At 42.7% G+C, this 16,266-nt stretch overlaps 1 protein-coding gene across 1 annotated transcript in view; it reads right to left on the reverse strand.

Annotated features, from left to right (window-relative positions):
- The window catches only part of LOC127929406 (ectonucleoside triphosphate diphosphohydrolase 1-like), a 93,691-nt gene that overhangs the window by 43,291 nt on the left and 34,134 nt on the right, over positions 1-16,266 (reverse strand). Inside the window, 4 exon segments of the mRNA XM_052517367.1 lie at positions 1,956-2,115; positions 4,542-4,599; positions 4,602-4,688; positions 10,374-10,491. Of these exon segments, the coding sequence (XP_052373327.1) occupies positions 1,956-2,115; positions 4,542-4,599; positions 4,602-4,688; positions 10,374-10,491 (423 nt within the window).

The following is a 16,266-nucleotide window of genomic DNA, read 5'->3' on the forward strand; positions in this document are numbered from 1 at the left end:
ATGTTGACTCACCCTACTGGTAGAGAAACACCACCCTCCTCTCTCTCATGTTGACTCACCCTAATGGTAGAGAAACACCACCCTCCTCTCTATCATGTTGACTCACCCTACTGGTAGAGAAACACCATCCTCCTCTCTGTCATGTTGAATCACCCTACTGGTAGAGAAACACCACCCTCCTCTCTGTCATGTTGACTCACCCTACTGGTAGAGAAACACCACCCTCCTCTCTCTCATGTTGACTCACCCTACTGGTAGAGAAACACCACCCTCCTCTCTGTCATGTTGACTCACCCTACTGGTAGAGAAACACCACCCTCCTCTCTGATTCTACTGGTAGAGACCCTCCTCTCTGTCATGTTGATTCACCCTACTGGTAGAGAAACACCACCCTCCTCTCTGTCATGTTGACTCACCCTACTGGTAGAGAAACACCACCCTCCTCTCTGTCATGTTGACTCACCCTACTGGTAGAGAAACACCACCCTCCTCTCTGCCATGTTGACTCACCCTACTGGTAGAGAAACACCACCCTCCTCTCTGTCATGTTGATTCACCCTACTGGTAGAGAAACACCACCCTCCTCTCTATCATGTTGACTCACCCTACTGGTAGAGAAACTATTGGGTTAGGGTTGATATAAGCAGACACCCTCCTCTCTGTCATGTTGACTCACCCTACTGGTAGAGAAACACCACCCTCCTCTCTGTCATGTTGACTCACCCTACTGGTAGAGAAACACCACCCTCCTCTCTGTCATGTTGACTCACCCTACTGGTAGAGAAACACCACCCTCCTTCCTCCTCTCATGTTGACTCAGGCCAGGGGGCACAGCACCCTACAGGTTAACTGGTAGAGAAACACCACCCTCCTCTCATGTTGACTCAACAGTATATCACTCTGTCATACAGTACACGGTTGTATGTGTTGTTCTAGGCTACCTGGCTAAATTGCTCGCTAGCCTAACTTCCTTTCATGGCCAACGTTATCTAGTTAACATTAGCCTTCTACATCTAGCTACATATTGAACTTCCATCCTCTCAGGCCAGGGGGCACAGCAATGTGTGAATTAATGGTTGGATCAGAGTCGCGGTTATAATCATTGGCCAGTACAGAGAACTAAGTAAAACCACAAGTCCATATCCCTATCTCCATCCATGGCTAATTTAGGAAAGGGACCATTTTAGCTAGCTAGCTAGCCATCACAGGACAACAACACAACGAGATGCAACAATTCAAGTTGTTTCTGTCAATGACGTATTGCTCTCAATGCGATTTGATGGTTGTGATGTCAAATCCAAGCTGTCTTCCCTTTCATTCAACACTATGGGCGGCAACAATGTCATACTCTTTATGACCAGACAGCATCAGATAGCTTGCCTACAGAGATAGAGGGGCAATTTCATTCGCTCTTAGGTTTTTCTCGGGTAAGATACAGGGCATTTTGTTAAGTATTCAGACCCTTTCCCCACAAGCAACATTCTGAGACGAACTTTGTTCTTAGCCAGCCCCTAACACAGTTAACACAGATGAAATATGGAAAACCATTCCATTCCTTTTAATAAGTGGCAGTTTAGTTTTGTTTGTATGAACAATTACAGTGTAAAGCAACATGTTTTATATGTAGGTACCAGTATTTTGTCTCCTCCATACCCCAACTTCTGTTCTTGACACATTTTTAAGGAGTTCTGTTTTCACACCTCCTTGACAGTATTTTATTATTTACATGGGCTGTTTTAATATTAGTCTAGAATGAAGATGAAAAAAGCACTTTCATTTTAAAACTAGCAGCGTTTAATTTTGTTTTGTCATTTTGGATAATGGGATCATGTGGAGTACTGCTACATCTTCCATCCCTGGAATGAGGTACGTTTTCCAGCCATATCCTGCATTCGTTACCGGGGTGCAAACATTATGGATGAGCAGTGTTTAAACACGAACGAGAATGTTCTCACCTGTTTCAGTCGGTCACTCAGGTAGTTCACAGTGACCCAGCCGAAGGCTCCCTCCTCCTGGCCTGTGATGATGCGAGCGCCCTGATAGGAGAACGGAGAGGACCGCAACACCTCCTCTACCGACCAAAGCACCTGATCAGACAAACTCTGGTTCTCCATCCTACACACACACACACACACCTTTTGGTTAGTCCAGTGTTTTCATTTTTACTTCCTGATTAGTGTACAGTGTTTTCATAATGACTTCCTGATCAGTGTCCATGTTTTTAATTTTAACTTCCTGGTTAGTTGATCAGGCTGTTGTTTGTGGCCTGTGGAATGTTGTCCCACCCCTCTTCAATGGCTGTGCGAAGTTGCTGGATATTGGTGGGAACTGGAACACGCTGTCCTACATGTCGATTCAGAGCATCACGAACATGCTCTATGGGTGACATGTCTGGTGAGTATGCAGGCCATGGATGAACTGGGACATTTTCAACTTCCAGGAACTGTGTACAGATCCTTGCGAAACGGGGCTGTGCGTTATCGTGCTGAAACATGAGGTGATGGAGGCGGATGAATGGCACGACAATGGGCCTCAGGATCTCGTCATGGTATCTCTCTGCATTCAAATTGCCATTGATAAAACGCAATTGTGTTCACTGTCCGTAGCTTATGCCTTCCCACACCATAACCCCACTGCCACCATGGGGCACTTCATTCACAACATTGACATCAGCAAACCGCTCGCCCAAACAATGCCATACGTGGTCTGCGGTTGTGAGGCTAGTTGGACGTACTGCCTAATTCTCTAAAAAGACTATGAGGGTGGCGTATGCTAGGGAAATGAAAACAGCTCTGGTGGACATTCCTGCATTCAGCAGGCCAATTGCAGGCTCCCTCAAAACGTGAGACATCTGTGGCATTGTGTTGTGTCACAAAACCGCACATTTTAGAGTGGCCTTTCATTGTCCCCAGCACAAGGTACATCTGTGTAATTGTCATGCTGTTGTAGTGGTTCTGGCCAGTCAGTAGTTACAGTTCTCCTCCTAAACACCATTGGGTAGTAGTGGTTCTGGCCAGTCAGTAGTTACAGCTCTCCTCCTAAACACCATTGGGTAGTAGTGGTTCTGGCCAGTCAGTAGTTACAGCTCTCCTCCTAAACACCATTGGGTAGTAGTGGTTCTGGCCAGTCAGTAGTTACAGCTCTCCTCCTAAACACCATTGGGTAGTAGTGGTTCTGGCCAGTCAGTAGTTACAGCTCTCCTCCTAAACACCAGTAGTGGTTACAGTTACTCTCCTCCTAAACACCATTGGGTAGTAGTGGTTCTGGCCAGTCAGTAGTTACAGCTCTCCTCCTAAACACCATTGGGTAGTAGTGGTTCTGGCCAGTCAGTAGTTACAGCTCTCCTCCTAAACACCATTGGGTAGTAGTGGTTCTGGCCAGTCAGTAGTTACAGCTCTCCTCCTAAACACCATTGGGTAGTAGTGGTTCTGGCCAGTCAGTAGTTACACCTCTCCTCCTAAACACCATTGGGTAGTAGTGGTTCTGGCCAGTCAGTAGTTACAGTTCTCCTCCTAAACACCATTGGGTAGTAGTGGTTCTGGCCAGTCAGTAGTTACAGTTCTCCTCCTAAACACCATTGGGTAGTAGTGGTTCTGGCCAGTCAGTAGTTACAGCTCTCCTCCTAAACACCATTGGGTAGTAGTGGTTCTGGCCAGTCAGTAGTTACAGTTACACCTCTCCTCCTAAACACCATTGGGTAGTAGTGGTTCTGGCCAGTCAGTAGTTACAGCTCTCCTCCTAAACACCATTGGGTAGTAGTGGTTCTGGCCAGTCAGTAGTTACAGTTCTCCTCCTAAACACCATTGGGTAGTAGTGGTTCTGGCCAGTCAGTAGTTACAGCTCTCCTCCTAAACACCATTGGGTAGTAGTGGTTCTGGCCAGTCAGTAGTTACAGTTCTCCTCCTAAACACCATTGGGTAGTAGTGGTTCTGGCCAGTCAGTAGTTACAGTTCTCCTCCTAAACACCATTGGGTAGTAGTGGTTCTGGCCAGTCAGTAGTTACAGCTCTCCTCCTAAACACCATTGGGTAGTAGTGGTTCTGGCCAGTCAGTAGTTACAGTTCTCCTCCTAAACACCGTTGGGTAGTAGTGGTTCTGGATAAGCTCTCCTCCTTTGGGAAGATCAGTCAGTAGTTCATTGAAGTTGGTGGTTACAGTTACTTCTCATTTCTGATCTTTTCATCACTAGTTACCAGAGCCACAAAGTCAGAAAACATACCTACCTCTACAATGTATCTTTTAAACCTAAACCTAATCTTAACCCTAACCATAACCACATTGCTAACCTTGTGCCTAACCCTAACCTTAAATTAAGACCAAAAAGCTCATTTGAGCTTTCACACATTTTTACAATATAACCCATTTTGACTTTGTGACTGTAGTATCTGGTGTAAATCTTCCCGATCTGAGACGAGGGAAATTGTTTTCCTGGTTTGGTGTTTTGTTAAGGGAGTGGTCACGCAGCCAAGAAGGCTCAACCAATCATCCGACGGATAATACTAGCAGCTATCCTACGAAACAACATTTTGCATCCAGGGGTACCTGAGCAGCCTCATTCTGGGTGGCCCCCAGGTAGAGGGGGTCTCGTGGTGCCTGCTTAGGGGATGAGGCTCTCTGCTTCCTTCATACAGCTCTTCAGAGACGCCCCTGCCTGCCCTGGATACACAGAGTAGCTGGAGATACCAGCACCTGGACGGACGGCTCTCCTCCTAAACACCACGGACGGACGGCACGCACGCACGCACGCACACACACACACACACACACACACACACACACACACACACACACACACACACACACACACACACACACACACTTTAACTAGATAACAAATAACATTTTATTGGTCACATACACATGGTTAGCAGATGTTAATGGGAGTGTAGCGAAATGCTTGTGCTTCTAGTTCTGACAATGCAGTAATAACTAACGAGTAATCTAACCTAACAATTCCACAACACCTACCTTATACACACAAATCTAAAGGGATGGAATAAGAATATGTACATATAAATATATGGATGAGCGATGGCCATGTGCCATAGGCAAGATGCAGTAGATGGTATAGAATACAGTCTATACTGTACATATGAGATGAGTAATGTAGGGTATGTAAACAAGATGCAGTAGATGGTATAGAGTACAGTTTATACATATGAGATGAGTAATGTAGGGTATGTAAACAAGATGCAGTAGATGGTATAGAGTACAGTCTATATACATATGAGATGAATAATGTAGGGTATGTAAACAAGATGCAGTAGATGGTATAGAGTACAGTCTATACATATGAGATGAGTAATGTAGGGTATGTAAACAAGATGCAGTAGATGGTATAGAGTACAGTATATACATATGAGATGAGTAATGTAGGGTATGTAAACAAGATGCAGTAGATGGTATAGAATACAGTCTATACTGTACATATGAGATGAGTAATGTAGGGTATGTAAACAAGATGCAGTAGATGGTATAGAGTACAGTATATACATATGAGATGAGTAATGTAGGGTATGTAAACAAGATGCAGTAGATGGTATAGAATACAGTCTATACATATGAGATGAGTAATGTAGGGTATGTAAACAAGATGCAGTAGATGGTATAGAGTACAGTATATACATATGAGATGAGTAATGTGAGGATATGTAAACAAGATGCAGTAGATGGTATAGAATACAGTATATACTGTACATATGAGATGAGTAATGTAGGGTATGTAAACAAGATGCAGTAGATGGTATAGAATACAGTATATACATATGAGATGAGTAATGTAGGGTATGTAAACAAGATGCAGTAGATGGTATAGAGTACAGTATATACATATGAGATGAGTAATATAGGGTATGTAAACAAGATGCAGTAGATGATATAGAATACAGTATATACATATGAGATGAGTAATGTAGGGTATGTAAACAAGATGCAGTAGATGGTATAGAATACAGTATATACTGTACATATGAGATGAGTAATGTAGGGTATGTAAACAAGATGCAGTAGATGGTATAGAGTACAGTATATACATATGAGATGAGTAGATGTAGGATATGTAAACAAGATGCAGTAGATGGTATAGATGGAATACAGTATATACATATGAGATGAGTAATGTAGGGTATGTAAACAAGATGCAGTAGATGGTATAGAATACAGTATATACTGTACATATGAGATGAGTAATGTAGGGTATGTAAACAAGATGCAGTAGATGGTATAGAGTACAGTATATACATATGAGATGAGTAATGTAGGGTATGTAAACAAGATGCAGTAGATGGTATAGAATACAGTATACTGTACATATGAGATGAGTAATGTAGGGTATGTAAACAAGATGCAGTAGATGGTATAGAATACAGTCTATACTGTATGAGATGAGATGAGTAATGTAGGGTATGTAAACAAGATGCAGTAGATGGTATATGCAGTAGATGGTAATACAGTCTATACTGTACATATGAGATGAGTAATGTAGGGTATGTAAACAAGATGCAGTAGATGGTATAGAATACAGTCTATACTGTACATATGAGATGAGTAATGTAGGATATGTAAACAAGATGCAGTAGATGGTATAGAGTACAGTATATACGTATGAGATGAGTAATGTAGGGTATGTAAACAAGATGCAGTAGATGGTATAGAATACAGTCTATACATATGAGATGAGTAATGTAGGGTATGTAAACAAGATGCAGTAGATGATATAGAGTACAGTATATACGTATGAGATGAGTAATGTAGGGTATGTAAACAAGATGCAGTAGATGGTATAGAGTACAGTATATACGTATGAGATGAGTAATGTAGGGTATGTAAACAAGATGCAGTAGATGGTATAGAATACAGTCTATACTGTACATATGAGATTAGTAATGTAGGGTATGTAAACAAGATGCAGTAGATGGTATAGAATACAGTATGGTACTGTATATACATATGAGATGAGTAATGTAGGGTATGTAAACAAGATGCAGTAGATGGTATAGAGTACAGTATATACATATGAGATGAGTAATGTAGGGTATGTAAACAAGATGCAGTAGATGGTATAGAATACAGTCTATACTGTACATATGAGATGAGTAATGTAGGGTATGTAAACAAGATGTAGTAGATGGTATAGAGTACAGTCTATACTGTACATATGAGATGAGTAATGTAGGGTATGTAAACAAGATGCAGTAGATGGTATAGAGTACAGTATATACGTATGAGATGAGTAATGCATAGACAAGATGCAGTAGATGGTATAGAGTACAGTCTATACTGTACATATGAGATGAGTAATGTAGGGTATGTAAACAAGATGCAGTAGATGGTATAGAATACAGTATATACATATGAGATGAGTAATGTAGGGTATGTAAACAAGATGTAGTAGATGGTATAGAGTACAGTCTATACTGTACATATGAGATGAGTAATATAGGGTATGTAAACAAGATGCAGTAGATGGTATAGAGTACAGTATATACATATGAGATGAGTAATGTAGGGTATGTAAACAAGATGCAGTAGATGGTATAGAGTACAGTATATACATATGAGATGAGTAATGTAGGGTATGTAAACAAGATGCAGTAGATGGTATAGAGTACAGTCTATACTGTACATATGAGATGAGTAATGTAGGGTATGTAAACAAGATGTAGTAGATGGTATAGAGTACAGTCTATACTGTACATATGAGATGAGTAATGTAGGGTATGTAAACAAGATGCAGTAGATGGTATAGAGTACAGTATATACATATGAGATGAGTAATGTAGGGTATGTAAACAAGATGTAGTAGATGGTATAGAATACAGTCTATACTGTACATATGAGATGAGTAATGTAGGGTATGTAAACAAGATGTAGTAGATGGTATAGAGTACAGTCTATACTGTACATATGAGATGAGTAATGTAGGGTATGTAAACAAGATGCAGTAGATGGTATAGAGTACAGTATATACATATGAGATGAGTAATGTAGGGTATGTAAACAAGATGTAGTAGATGGTATAGAGTACAGTCTATACTGTACATATGAGATGAGTAATGTAGGGTATGTAAACAAGATGCAGTAGATGGTATAGAATACAGTCTATACATATGAGATGAGTAATGTAGGGTATGTAAACAAGATGCAGTAGATGGTATAGAATACAGTATATACATATGAGATGAGTAATGTAGGGTATGTAAACAAGATGCAGTAGATGGTATAGAATACAGTATATACATATGAGATGAGTAATGTAGGGTATGTAAACAAGATGCAGTAGATGGTATAGAGTACAGTATATACATATGAGATGAGTAATGTAGGGTATGTAAACAAGATGCAGTAGATGGTATAGAGTACAGTCTATACTGTACATATGAGATGAGTAATGTAGGGTATGTAAACAAGATGCAGTAGATGGTATAGAATACAGTATATACGTATGAGATGAGTAATGCATAGACAAGATGCAGTAGATGGTATAGAGTACAGTATATACATATGAGATGAGTAATGTAGGGTATGTAAACAAGATGCAGTAGATGGTATAGAGTACAGTATATACATATGAGATGAGTAATGTAGGGTATGTAAACAAGATGCAGTAGATGGTATAGAATACAGTATATACATATGAGATGAGTAATGTAGGGTATGTAAACAAGATGCAGTAGATGGTATAGAATACAGTATATACGTATGAGATGAGTAATGCATAGACAAGATGCAGTAGATGGTATAGAGTACAGTATATACATATGAGATGAGTAATGTAGGGTATGTAAACAAGATGCAGTAGATGGTATAGAGTACAGTATATACATATGAGATGAGTAATGTAGGGTATGTAAACAAGATGCAGTAGATGGTATAGAATACAGTCTATACTGTACATATGAGATGAGTAATGTAGGGTATGTAAACAAGATGCAGTAGATGCTATAGAATACAGTCTATACTGTACATATGAGATGAGTAATGTAGGGTATGTAAACTAGATGCAGTAGATGGTATAGAATACAGTCTATACTGTACATATGAGATGAGTAATGTAGGGTATGTAAACAAGATGCAGTAGATGGTATAGAGTACAGTATATACATATGAGATGAGTAATGTAGGGTATGTAAACAAGATGCAGTAGATGGTATAGAATACAGTCTATACTGTACATATGAGATGAGTAATGTAGGGTATGTAAACAAGATGCAGTAGATGGTATAGAATACAGTCTATACTGTACATATGAGATGAGTAATGTAGGGTATGTAAACAAGATGCAGTAGATGGTATAGAGTACAGTATATACATATGAGATGAGTAATGTAGGGTATGTAAACAAGATGCAGTAGATGGTATAGAGTACAGTATATACATATGAGATGAGTAATGCAGGGTATGTAAACAAGATGCAGTAGATGGTATAGAATACAGTATATACGTATGAGATGAGTAATGTAGGGTATGTAAACAAGATGCAGTAGATGGTATAGAATACAGTATATACTGTACATATGAGATGAGTAATGTAGGGTATGTAAACAAGATGCAGTAGATGGTATAGAATACAGTCTATACATATGAGATGAGTAATGTAGGGTATGTAAACAAGATGCAGTAGATGATATAGAGTACAGTATATACGTATGAGATGAGTAATGTAGGGTATGTAAACAAGATGCAGTAGATGGTATAGAGTACAGTATATACGTATGAGATGAGTAATGTAGGGTATGTAAACAAGATGCAGTAGATGGTATAGAATACAGTCTATACTGTACATATGAGATTAGTAATGTAGGGTATGTAAACAAGATGCAGTAGATGGTATAGAATACAGTATATACATATGAGATGAGTAATGTAGGGTATATAAACAAGATGCAGTAGATGGTATAGAATACAGTATATACATATGAGATGAGTAATGTAGGGTATGTAAACAAGATGTAGTAGATGGTATAGAATACAGTATATACATATGAGATGAGTAATGTAGGGTATGTAAACAAGATGTAGTAGATGGTATAGAGTACAGTCTATACTGTACATATGAGATGAGTAATATAGGGTATGTAAACAAGATGCAGTAGATGGTATAGAATACAGTCTATACTGTACATATGAGATGAGTATTGTAGGACATGTAGACATTATTAAAGTGGCGTTATTTAAAGTGACTAGTGATACCTTCAAATCCATTTATTAAATAGATTAAAGTGGACAGAGATTCGAGTCTGTATGTTGGCAGCAGCCTCTGTGTTAGTGATGGCTGTTTAATGGTCTGACGGCCTTGAGATAGAAGCTGTTTTTCAGTCTCCCGGTCCCAGCTTACTAGGTTTTTATAGTGTGTGTGTGTGTGTGTGTGTCTACCTTGGACTTTGCAGGAGTGTGTCTGCTGCACTCTTCCAGTGTCGTTATCCTTCTCTGCTGGCCACTCGTAGATATACACTGCTGTATGTGAGGAGCCAGCATCCAGGACGATCCCATACTGAGAGATGGAGAGAGACACATTTTCAACCTCTCTGACCCAGTCTGTAATACCTACATGTTTCAAGCAAACCACCATAGTCCCTGTACCTAAGAATGTAACCTGTCTAAATGAATACCAACCCATAGCACACATCTTTTGCCATGACATTTGTATTTATTCTGGATTCCAAATTAGCTGATTGAGAAAGAAAAGGAAAGCCGAGCTCTAGGAGCTCAGATGAAATAATTTAATACCTTAATAACCAATGTTTGTTGATCAGGGTATAATGACAAAAGACTGAGGGTCACTAGTTTATATAGTGTCAAAGGACACACAGGTGTCTGTAATCATGGCCAGGTGTGGCCTGATATCATTGGTTAATTCTCAGACATAACAATAACATACACAAACATGAATGGATAGCATACGATCATAGATAACATTTGGCTACAAACATTTACAATGAATAGCAAAATCACAATCACAAGAATGGCTTCAGATCAAAGTCTTCGTTGAGACCGAAGGGAGCAAGGTCCTTTAAATGAAAGATCCAGGCAGCCTCTCGTTTTAACAATAAATTGTCGAGGTCACCCCTCTGCTAGGGAGGGTGACATGTTCGATGGACAATATAACGTAGGGTTGAAATCTTGTGGTTCGCTTCCAAAAAGTGTACCACAACTGGGTCATGTTTTTGCACCTAATGGTGCTGCGATGCTCAAGATTCAGTACTTTTAATTTGCACTTTGTTTTACCCACATCATTTTTTACCACAAGGACAAGTTATAAGATAAATAACTGCCTTAGTGGAGCACCTGGAAACACCTTTGATTGGGATCTGTTTCCCTGTTTGTGGGTGTTTGAAGGATCCATTTATAAGTGCCATTGCATTGATCACAGCCGTTACCCTACTAGTTTCCATCCAGTAGAGACGTAAATAGAAACTGGGATATTTTGGGATGGTAAATCAGAGTCAACCTGTTCTCTCTGGATGTCTGTGAGAGAGGATAAGGAGAATAGGACCAATTTGTAGGACCAAGGGAGGAGAATAGGCTCTGAGAATAAGGGAGAGAATAGGACCAAGGGAGGAGAATAGGAAAGGGTAATGTAATATGTAATGGACCATCTGAGGAGAATAGGACCTGGAGGAGTGGGTGAATAGGACCAAGGGAGGATCTAGGACCAGGGAGGAGAATAGGACCAAGGGAGGAGAATATAGGGAGGAGAATGCCAAGGATTGCATTGATAGGAGCCAAGGAGGTTAGGACCAGGGGAGGAGAATAGGACCAAGGAGGGAGAATTTCCATAGGACCAGGAGAATAGGACCAAGGGAGGAGAATAGGAGGAAATAGGACCATATTTTAGGACCAAGGGGGTGAGAATAGGACCAAGGGAGGAGAATCAGGACCAGTTGCTCTCAAGGGAGATTTCTGACCCTAGGACCAAGGAGGAGAATAGGACCAAGGGAGGAGAATAGGACCAAGGGAGGAGAATAGGACCAAGGGAGGAGAATAGGACCAGGAGGGAGGACCAAGGGAGGAGAATAGGACCAAGGGAGGAGAATAGGACCAAGGGAGAGAATAGGACCATAGGGAGGTTACCATTACGGATACTGTCATCGGATCTTAGAATGTGCCGATGTTTGTGATCGATTCTTTTCCCAAGTCCAGGTCCTAAACAGATTCTACCCCCAAGCCATAAGACTCCTGAACATCTAATCAAATGGCTACCCAGACTATTTGCATTGCCCCTCCTCTTCCATGCTGCTGCTAATCTCTGTTATTATCTATGCATAGTCACTTTAATAACTCTACCTACATGTACATATTACCTCAATTACCTCGACTAACCGGTGCCCCCCTGTATATAGTCTCGCTATTGTTATTTTACTGCCGCCTTTTTTAAACTGCATTGTTGGTTTGGGATTGTAAGTAAGGTTTTATTTGGCACATGTGACAAATAACATTTGATTTGATTTGGATATTTCAGTTTTTTGCTAATTCTTTTGATTCGACAGAATTGGCTGTAGGGCAAACTGTTTTCAAGGGAAGTGGGTGACAACTATCAGCCCTCAACACACTGTTACGATCAGTAGGTTTCCTGTAAAGATCAGTGTATAGAACATTATCTTCACACAAAATCAGAAAATCAAGGAAACTGATTTGACGTGTATCAGACTGCATAGTAAATGTCAGATGCTCAGAACAGGAGTGAAGAAAAGCATGGAACGCCTGTAGCTGTTTGGCATCACCCCTCCACAGAACACAAGTATCATCAACGTACCATTTCCACATAGTAATGTCATTCAAGAAAACATTGTTGAGAGGATTGAGAATAGACTGTTTAATGTAACCCACATACAAATTAGCATAGTTAGGAGCCATGGGGGCCATAGCAGTACCCTTCATCTGAATAAAGAAACCATTTAGAAATATGAAGTAGTTATGTGTGAGTAATATTTCAGCCAATGTTATACTGCAGCACTGGAAGGTAGTTCATTAGGGTCACGTTGCAGAAGAAAATGTTCCATAGCTTCAATACCGCCCTCGTGTGGAATATTAGTGTATAACTCAACATCAAAAAAATAACTAACAAGGTATTATCAGGGAGAGGATCAAGAGATTCAATAATAGAGACCATACTGCTGGTGTCCTTTAGGAGCTGGGGAGCTGGTCTGAGACCATACTGCTGGTGTCCTTTAGGAGGGAGCTGGTCTAAGACCATACTGCTGGTGTCCTTTAGGAGGGAGCTGGTCTGAGACCATACTGAGCTGGGTGTCCTTTAGGAGGGGAGCTGGTCTGAGACCATACTGCTGGTGTCCTTTAGGAGGGAGCTGGTCTGAGACCATACTGCTGGTGTCCTTTAGGAGGGGAGCTGTTCTGAGACCATACTGCTGGTGTCCTTTATAAAAGGAGAGGAGCTGTTCTGAGACCATACTGCTGGTGTCCTTTAGGAGGGGAGCTGTTCTGAGATCATACTGCTGGTGTCCTTTAGGAGGGGAGCTGGTCTGAGACCATACTGCTGGTGTCCTTTAGGAGGGGAGCTGTTCTGAGACCATACTGCTGGTGTCCTTTAGAAGGGGAGCTGTTCTGAGACCAGACTGCTGGTGTCCTTTAGGAGGGGAGCTGGTCTGAGACCATACTGCTGGTGTCCTTTAGGAGGGGAGCTGGTCTGAGACCATACTGCTGGTGTCCTTTAGGAGGGGAGCTGTTCTGAGATCATACTGCTGGTGTCCTTTAGAAGGGGAGCTGTTCTGAGACCAGACTGCTGGTGTCCTTTAGGAGGGGAGCTGGTCTGAGACCATACTGCTGGTGTCCTTTAGGAGGGGAGCTGTTCTGAGATCATACTGCTGGTGTCCTTTAGGAAGGGGAGCTGTTCTGAGACCAGACTGCTGGTGTCCTTTAGAGGGGAGCTGGTCTGAGACCATACTGCTGGTGTCCTTTAGGAGGGGAGCTGGTCTGAGACCATACTGCTGGTGTCCTTTAGGAGGGAGCTGTTCTGAGACCATACTGCTGGTGTCCTTTAGAAGGGGAGCTGTTCTGAGACCAGACTGCTGGTGTCCTTTAGGACTGCTGGTGGGGAGCTGGTCTGAGACCATACTGCTGGTGTCCTTTAGGAGGGGAGCTGTTCTGAGATCATACTGCTGGTGTCCTTTAGAAGGGAGCTGTTCTGAGACCAGACTGCTGGTATCCTTTAGGAGGAGCTGTTCTGAGACCATACTGCTGGTGTCCTTTAGGAGGGAGCTGTTCTGAGACCATACTGCTGGTGTCCTTTAGGAGGGGAGCTGTTCTGAGACCATACTGCTGGTGTCCTTTAGGAGGGGAGCTGTTCTGAGATCATACTGCTGGTTTCCTTTAGGAGGGAGCTGTTCTGAGACCATACTGCTGGTGTCCTTTAGGAGGAGCTGTTCTGACTGCTGGTGCTGCTTCTGAGACCATACTGCTGGTGTCCTTTACAAAGGAGGGGAGCTGTTCTGAGACCATACTGCTGGTTTCCTTTAGGAGGGGAGCTGTTCTGAGACCATACTGCTGGTGTTTCCTTTAGGAGGGGAGCTGGTCTGAGACCATACTACTGCTGGTGTCCTTTAGGAGGGGAGCTGTTCTGAGACCATACTGCTGGTGTCCTTTAGGAGGGGAGCTGTTCTGAGACCATACTGCTGGTGTCCTTTAGGAGGAGCTGTGTCTGAGACCATACTGCTGGTGTCCTTTAGGAGGGGAGCTGTTCTGAGACCATACTGCTGGTGTCCTTTAGGGGGGAGCTGTTCTGAGACCATACTGCTGGTGTCCTTTTCTGAGACCATACTGCTGGTGTCCTTTGGAGCTGTTCTGAGACCATACTGCTGGTGTCCTTTAGGGAGGGAGCTGTTCTGAGACCATACTGCTGGTGTCCTTTAGGAGGGGAGCTGTTCTGAGACCATACTGCTGGTGTCCTTTAGGAGGAGCTGTTCTGAGACCATACTGCTGGTGTCCTTTAGGAGGGGAGCTGTTCTGAGACCATACTGCTGGTGTCCTTTAGGAGGGAGCTGTTCTGAGACCATACTGCTGGTGTCCTTTAGGAGCTGGGGAGCTGTTCTGAGACCATACTGCTGGTGTCCTTTATAAAAGGGGGAGCTGTTCTGAGACCATACTGCTGGTGTCCTTTAGGAGGGGAGCTGGTCTGAGACCATACTGCTGGTGTCCTTTAGGAGGGAGCTGGTCTGAGACCATACTGCTGGTGTCCTTTAGGAGGGGAGCTGTTCTGAGACCATACTGCTGGTGTCCTTTAGGAGGGGAGCTGTTCTGAGACCAGACTGCTGGTGTCCTTTAGGAGGGGAGCTGGTCTGAGACCATACTGCTGGTGTCCTTTAGGAGGGGAGCTGTTCTGAGATCATACTGCTGGTGTCCTTTAGGAGGGGAGCTGTTCTGAGACCTTTAGAAGGGGACTGTTCTGGACCATCCTGCTGGTGTCCTTAGGAGGGGAGCTGTTCTGAGACCATACTGCTGGTGTCCTTTAGGAGGGGAGCTGTTCTGAGACCATACTGCTGGTTTCCTTTAGGAGGGGAGCTGTTCTGAGATCATACTGCTGGTGTCCTTTAGGAGGGGAGCTGTTCTGAGATCATACTGCTGGTTTCCTTTAGGAGGGGAGCTGTTCTGAGACCATACTGCTGGTGTCCTTTAGGAGGGGAGCTGTTCTGAGATCATACTGCTGGTGTCCTTTAGGAGGGGAGCTGGTCTGAGACCATACTGCTGGTGTCCTTTAGGAGCTGGGGAGCTGTTCTGAGACCATACTGCTGGTGTCCTTTAGGAGGGGAGCTGTTCTGAGACCATACTGCTGGTGTCCTTTAGGAGGGGAGCTGTTCTGAGACCATACTGCTGGTGTCCTTTAGAGGGGAGCTGTTCTGAGACCATACTGCTGGTGTCCTTTATACTGCTGGTGGAGGGGAGCTGTTCTGAGACCATACTGCTGGTGTCCTTTAGGAGGGGAGCTGTTCTGAGACCATACTGCTGGTGTCCTTTAGGAGGGGAGCTGTTCTGAGACCATACTGCTGGTGTCCTTTAGGAGGGGAGCTGTTCTGAGACCATACTGCTGGTGTCCTTTAGGAGGGGAGCTGTTCTGAGACCATACTGTTCTGGTGTCCTTTAGGAGGAGCTGTTCTGAGACCATACTGCTGTGTCCTTTGAGACCATACTGCTGGTGTCCTTTACAAAGGAGGGGAGCTGTTCTGAGACCATACTGCTGGTGTCCTTTACAAAGGAGGGGAGCTGTTCTGAGACCATACTGCTGGTGTCCTTTAGGAGGAGCTGTTCTGAGACCATA

Source organism: Oncorhynchus keta, unplaced genomic scaffold, assembly GCF_023373465.1.
Source record: "Oncorhynchus keta strain PuntledgeMale-10-30-2019 unplaced genomic scaffold, Oket_V2 Un_scaffold_7257_pilon_pilon, whole genome shotgun sequence".
Classification (NCBI taxonomy): domain Eukaryota; kingdom Metazoa; phylum Chordata; class Actinopteri; order Salmoniformes; family Salmonidae; genus Oncorhynchus; species Oncorhynchus keta.